Below are 7,168 nucleotides of genomic sequence, written 5' to 3'. Positions count from 1 at the left end.
GTTTATCCTGATCTGTCAGCATATGACTAATTTAACTTTGACATATTAGAACATGTTTAGAGAAACACCATACTAACAACAAAATAGCCCCAGTAGAGAGTCAGCTGTAACTGAAGAGACAATAACAGATGTCAGACTGCTGTCTCCTAAAGTTAACAGTTCAGATTTGATTTTCAGTTTAGCATACAAAAATTTCTTATATATTACCACAAAACTTGCCTTGTGGGCAGCACAATTAAATTTACACTAAAGATTTCTCTGTAATTCTGATTTTAGGCAGCTTTTAGTATCTAACACTGTGTGTACATGATCATCAGAAAAGAACAAACGTATGCACTTTTCTCTTAATACTTCATGAAGTGACTTTTAATTTTGTTGGTATTTTGTTGGAAACAATCATTTTCAGGAGTTTAAAATTGGACAAATTAAATTTGTTGACTCCCCCATTCCTTCCATCAAAACTTCGCATCTTTGTGCACATTACTGTGGAGCCTGTTGAGTATTTTTCACCTTGAATGTAGATACGTTGGAGTGATTTCTTTTAAATGTATTTCTATTTGTATGTCATTTAACAAGTCTAGTGAAAACCAGTTAACACTATACTGCTGTTAGCACCCACTCAGACATTTCCATTAAGTGCCCAATACTTGTGCTAGCAGAGTTTTGTTCCCTAAGTTAGTTACCATACTGTTTTTGTCATTTTCATTTATTTATTGATTTGCCCTTTTTCTCAGCAGAAAAATTCACACCTATTATTTTAGATGTTCAGATAAAGGTTTTTAATATTCCACTGCTTCACATGGCAATCAAATCCTGTGACTTACAATCAAATATAAAAGAAGCCTTTACTATGTTATGTTACATTCTCATCAATGCTCTCCTCCACACAGTTTTATCATTCAGTTCAATGATATCAATCAGCTCAAAATGTCCATTTTCACGTGATTAAAAGATATTTGCAATAACTAAGCTACATTAAACAAACACCTAGTTCAATGAACAAAGTAAGGATATCCTTGTTACAAAATGAATCAAAACAAATAATGTAATGGGTTGTTCTACCAGGATTTCAAATAGCTACTTCACATATAGCAGAAGATTTTTAATGTGTTATTGCATAGCTACACTTCACACTTCACCTTCTTAACAGTCTACCTTCCAAAAAGTACTTCAGACTTAAATTTTAAACCAAAAGATTCTACATTTTTCCTTATTCTTCTTTTAAAATCAGTAACTGAAAGAACTGAATAGTATGAGGTTAAATTAGAGAACTTCCAATGTATGCCGAAACATCTACAAACCACAGTCCTTGTAAAATGTCAACATTTTAGAAAATGCAATTAGAAATATTCTCAAAATATTTGTAGTGAGTGCTACATGACATGGAAATGCACTACTTATTGATGTAATTCAAATAAAACGAGACATGCAACACAGCAAGACCACTTTCTAGTACCATTTCTCTAAAGTTACAGGAAACAATAGGCACAACCTAAACATCACAAAGAGATAAACATTAAATTGTACTTACCAGATGAGCATCAATCTCAAATTTTGTGCACAAATAAAAAGGAAGAAATAAAGTGAATGTATGAGAGGTGGTCTTCACATGCTCAACATACATACTGATATAATGCAAAAAAGGATCCATTTTATGTAACTTTAATAGTGTCACAAAAATACAAAGGAATGTTTGCCTAACAACTTTACACCAGGAAAACAGAGGACAATTTTCGTTTTAACAAAGTGAACATTCATTGAAGTTTCTGAAGTTAAACATGAAGTCAGTACACAACACCTGATTTAACAACTGCTGTACTGAATTGAATAATGTTCCCAAAACACAAGATAACACTAAAACTATTAACAAAATGCCTGTAGTAGACAAGCTGTACTGAAAACTTAGGCAGAATTTATATAATGATAACTACTCCTATGCTATCTGATAGCAATACAACCAATTTTTATTCACTGAAGCAATGCAACATACTGTGTGATAGTAATTTTTTAGGCAGCTAAACAGTATGAATCTTTTTCATTGCATGTTTTATAAGGTGAAATCATCAAATTATAATCAGCTGCATTTTCTCAAAGTGATTGTGATTATTACAAACTGTAAAACTATTTTTGTACTCTTAACAGTGAGATCTCTGGTGGTAGATTACACATAGCCACCCTGAAGAAAAATACATGTAAAACTTCCATGGTCTATAACAATGTAGCACCTAATAGTCAGAACAATTATACTAGTTTAAGTAAATCACCTTACATGATTTGTGGGATGTATTGGAAAAGAAAAGGAAAAAATCACAGTGCAGACAGTCAACTTCCTATAAGCCTATTTCCTTTTTCCTACATCCTCATACACAAAAGCACCAGGTAAAAGTAATACAAACTACAATAGTTGTTTAACATAAATAAATCTATTAATACAAATACTGAAAAACAGATACAAAACAAATGTTTATACCCAATTAATTTTATTCATACAACACACACTATCTCACATTACGATACTCTCCTCATTTGTTTGAAGCAGCTACATTCTCAATGGGCGAACTACATCAGCTACATACTCAACTGGTGAACTAGATCATTTGCCAACTGAATATGAGAAACTGCAGATGTGGCATGCACAGTGCTTTGCTCGCTAGAGGTACTAGCTTTGTTTTGACACTGCACTGCTGCTGATGATGATAATGATGGTTTTGCATCATCTTCTCCCTCATTATGCTGCCTGTCTGTAGTTCCCATATTTGATTTTGCTTCACACTGTTTGTGAAATTCATCATTTTCTATGTCATTATTTGACTCCAACTCCTTGTCCCTCTCTTTCTCTGTTTCACCTTCAGAATTCTCACTTTCACTTGCTCGGCGTTCTTGAGCACGTTTTTTATTGCGTATTTTTCGCTGGTTCTTCTTTCGTTGTCCAAGAATACTGGAATTATTCCTGTAATATAAAAAATTAACATAGTTATCTTCATTAACCAAACAACAAATGTAAGCCTTCCTTGTAGATTATTGGATTTCATGGAGCAGCTTTTAATTACATATATTCTTGATGCAACCATTAGCAACATATGTCAATATGCTCGCCTCCCGATAGTAAGACAAAAACCAAGGAACTGGTTAAAATCAAATGATAACCAGCATAACAGCAATACACAGATATACACAAAGACAAAATTCTACTTCAATTCATTATCATTCAGTGATATATTTTTATTTTAGACTCCACTGTTTTTTACTAATAATAGGATAACTTATATCGAATTCTAATTATTACAGCATATACCTATGTTATCAACAGTAACTGTAATTTTTTTATTAATGAACATAAAGGCAATGGCACTTCTCTTATACTTTAAAATGAGATCACAACTGTCGACAATGCAGCATGCTACATTTTATACCCTCTCGGCATTTGTCAATTACTTCTTAGTGTTTATTGATGGTAGTTGTGTGCAGGAAAACATTTATACAATAATACTGTGAGTAAACATTTTGCCATTATTGGCCTACATTGTTGTTCAGTACATGTAAAGACAAATGATCAAGTTTTGATCACTGGAAGGAAACGGAATCGTCTGCTGACACAGTTGTAATGAAACCAATTCAATAATAGCATCCAGTAGTGGAGTTTGTGAGTGAATTTATTTACATGTCAAGTTCCGAAGGACCAAACTGAGGAACAAATCTACAAGGTCATGGAACATGTCATTACATGAAATTACAACATAAAAGAAAAAACAGATAAAAATAAAATATTTATGAACCCAAAAAAAGTCAAGCCATAAGTTCAAGTAAACACAATCAACAATATAACGTAAGAATCAGCTTAATTTTCCAAAGAACTCCTCAACAGAACAGAAGGAGTGACCCATGAGGAAACTCTTCAGTTTTGATTTGAAAGCACATGGATTACTGCTACGATTTTTGAATTCTTGTGGTAGCTTATTGAAAATGGATGCAGCAGTATACTGCACACCTTTTCTGCACAAGAGTTAAGGAAGTCCGATCCAAATGCAGGTTGGATTTCTGCTGAGTATTAACTGAGTGAAAGCTGCTTATTTTTGGGAATAAGCTAATATTATTAACAAGAAATGGTAGTAAAGAATATACAGAGGCCATGTCAAAATACCCAGACTAGTGAACAGGGGTTGATAAGAGGTTCGCGAACTTACACCACTTATTGCCCAAACCGCCCGATTCTGAGCCCAAAGTATCCTTTTAGAATGGGAGGAGTTGCCCCAAAATACAATACTATACGACATAAGTGAATGAAAATAAGCAAAGTAGACTAATTTTTGTGCTGAATGAGCACTTACTTCAGATACTGTTCCAGTAGTAAAAATGGCTGCATGAAATCTTTGAACAAGATCCTGAACGTGGGTTTTCCACAACAGTTTACTGTCTCCTAGATAGAAATTTTAACTGTTCAGTTTCAATAATCATATGCCCATTCTGTAAAATTAAAACATCGGCTTTTGTGAACTGTATGTTAGAAACTGTAAAAATGAAGTCTTACTGTGATTTTGTGTTAGTTTATTTTCTACAAGCCATGAACTGCACTATTTGAAACCAAGCCAATGTTGCACACAACATCCTTTACTAGCAAGCTAGTGTCATCAGTAAACAGAAATATTTTAGAGTTACCCATAATACTAGATGGCATATCATTTATATAAAAAAGGGAGTAGCCACAACACTGATTCGTGGGGCACCCCCCATTTGACCATACCCCACTCAGACCCCACATCAGAGCCATTCTCAACACTGTGAATAATGACCTTTTGCTGTCTGTTGTTAAAGTAAGAGGTGAACCAATTGTGAGTTACTCCCCATATTCCATAATGGTCCAACTTCTGGAGCAATACTTTGTGATCAACACAATCAAATGCCTTAGTTAAATCAAAAAATATGCCTAGCGTTTGAAACCTTTTGTTTAACCCAGGGCTTCACAACATACGTGCTCGCGGAGCAAGCTGTGAGCAGCAAGGCGCGAGCACGGAGCAGCGCGAGCACGCTACCCCCACTACCGGACCAGAGCTGAGAGTGGGAAGAGTCACGTGGGGCACACAACAGCTGCCGCCAGTCAATGTAAATCCGCAGCCACCTGCAAGGATATCACTCACGAATTATTACTGCGACAATTGAAACAAATAAAGGAGAATGTACACGTGCCACATAATTTTATTAGCTTAGTGTATGCCTCTACATTCGTATTAATTAGTGAACTATTACACAATAAAAGGTGTCACTGAAGTGTGAGATTCTCGGTTATCTTGTACTTTTTGTCCTTTACAATTGCGTCTATGTTCGGAGTAATTGTTCTTGTGCATCGTAGGCGCAGCGTGCAGTTTAAATTTTGATCAGACAATGCGTTTCTCAGGTGCGTCTTGTTACATTTCATTGCAGAGAGCAGTTGTTCACAAACATACGTGGAACCGAACATTGATATTATTGTAGCCGCTAGTTTGTGCAACCGAGGAAATCTATCCTGAGGAAAGTGTCTGTAGAATTCCAAAATGTTTTTCTTGTTCTGAAATTTGTCTCTGTATTCTCCGTCACACTGCAGGTCAATAATTTTTAGTTGCAGCTCATGACGAATCTCTTCAATATTCGCTGAATATGGAGAGGAGAACAGATCAAAATCACTGTCTAGTGCTGTCAGATCTTGAAAGCGTTGATCAAATTCTTCCTTATGGGCAACTAAACTATGGGAATAACGTTCACAGTCTTTGTGAACATCTTGCATGGATGATAATTTACGAAAATGAGCTAGATTTCCTGTTTCCAGCTGACTCACCCAAAGTGTCAATTTCATTTTAAAAGCTCGTATTCGATCTATGAAATGAGTAATTAGCAGATCTTTACCTTGTAGTGGAATGTTCAAAGCATTCAGATGGCTAGTTAAATCTGCTAAGAATGTGAGATCACATTTCCATGAAGGCTCTTTCAATTCAGGAACACACATGTTATTTATTTCCATGAACATATTTATCTCATCTAATAGGCAAAAAAATCGATTTAATAATTCGCCACGACTAAGACAGCGGACCTCGCTGTAATAAGGCAGGCTGCAACACTGGCTTTCTACATCCTCAAGAAAGCTTTTAAATTGCCTGTGTTGTAGCCCATGCTTCCTTATATAATTGGTTGTACGAACAACAACACTCATTACATTTTTTAGAGTGATACTCTTTGCACATAAGTTTTCCTGGTGGATCACACAGTAAACGCCCCATATTTCATTCGGCATGGTCAGTTTTTGCATTTCTCCTTCAGCAGCGCAACGAAACCTGATTATTTCCCTGTCATCGCTGGTGCACCGTCTATAGACACTGAAACTAAAGAATGCCACAACAATCCTATTTTTTCAACACTTTCTTCAATACTACTTAAAATATCACCTCCAGTTGTAGTGTTCTTCATGTCTACTACATCGAGGAGCTTCTCCCTCACCTGAAGATCTCTTTTAACACCTCTAATAAATATGGCAAGCTGCGCTGTTCCAGTGATATCAACACTTTCGTCCAGAGCTATAGAATAAGCCATAAAATCTTTACAGATATTTGCAAGCTTGCTCTGGATGTTGTCTGCCATGTTCTGTATGCGACGCATAATGGTCATGTTAGATAATGGCACAATCAGAAACTGTTCAACTTGAGACGGACACAAATGTTCCGCTGCAACTACCAAACATTCTTTTATTAAATCACCATCAGTGAAGGGGCGCAGGGATTTTGCTAAAAGCAAAGCAATTTTGTAACTCACTCTGAGAGCTGCCTCAGTTTATTTTTCTTCGTCATCCAGATCTTCTTCGGATAGCTTTCTTTTAAGTTTAATAACTTCCTGTACACGATCTGGTCCATCACATTTTCCACTTCCGTAGTCTTTCGCGTGGTACGACATATAATGTCGCCGCAAATTAAATTTCCTGAAAGAATTCAGCATTTTGTGACATACTAAACATTTTGCAACACCATCTTTTTCTGTAAACAGATACAATTCCTCCCAACTGCGAAAGCATGGTTGGGGTTACACAACGGTGACTTGACATGACTCTTAACCAGCGAAGTGACTGTTAGAGCTGATCGCAGTACTTTAAATGTTACACAGTTGACGCGATTTCAATAGGCAAGCTGCGGCCCTATTCAAATGTGCG

The 7,168-nt window shown here is 35.9% G+C and overlaps 1 protein-coding gene across 1 annotated transcript in view; it reads right to left on the bottom strand.

Moving 5' to 3' along the window:
* Positions 1-1,646: 1,646 nt before the first annotated feature.
* Positions 1,647-7,168, bottom strand: part of LOC124604653 (protein kintoun) — a 98,971-nt gene continuing 93,449 nt past the window's right edge. The window contains exon 4 of the mRNA XM_047136497.1: positions 1,647-2,950. Within this exon, the coding sequence (XP_046992453.1) occupies positions 2,569-2,950 (382 nt within the window). The 3' untranslated portion in view covers positions 1,647-2,568. The remainder of the gene's footprint in view (positions 2,951-7,168) is intronic.

This window comes from Schistocerca americana, chromosome 1 (assembly GCF_021461395.2).
Source record: "Schistocerca americana isolate TAMUIC-IGC-003095 chromosome 1, iqSchAmer2.1, whole genome shotgun sequence".
In the NCBI taxonomy this organism is placed as follows: domain Eukaryota; kingdom Metazoa; phylum Arthropoda; class Insecta; order Orthoptera; family Acrididae; genus Schistocerca; species Schistocerca americana.
The sequence above is the reverse complement of the archived record's forward strand: the minus strand, read 5'-3'. Positions and strand labels throughout refer to the sequence as shown.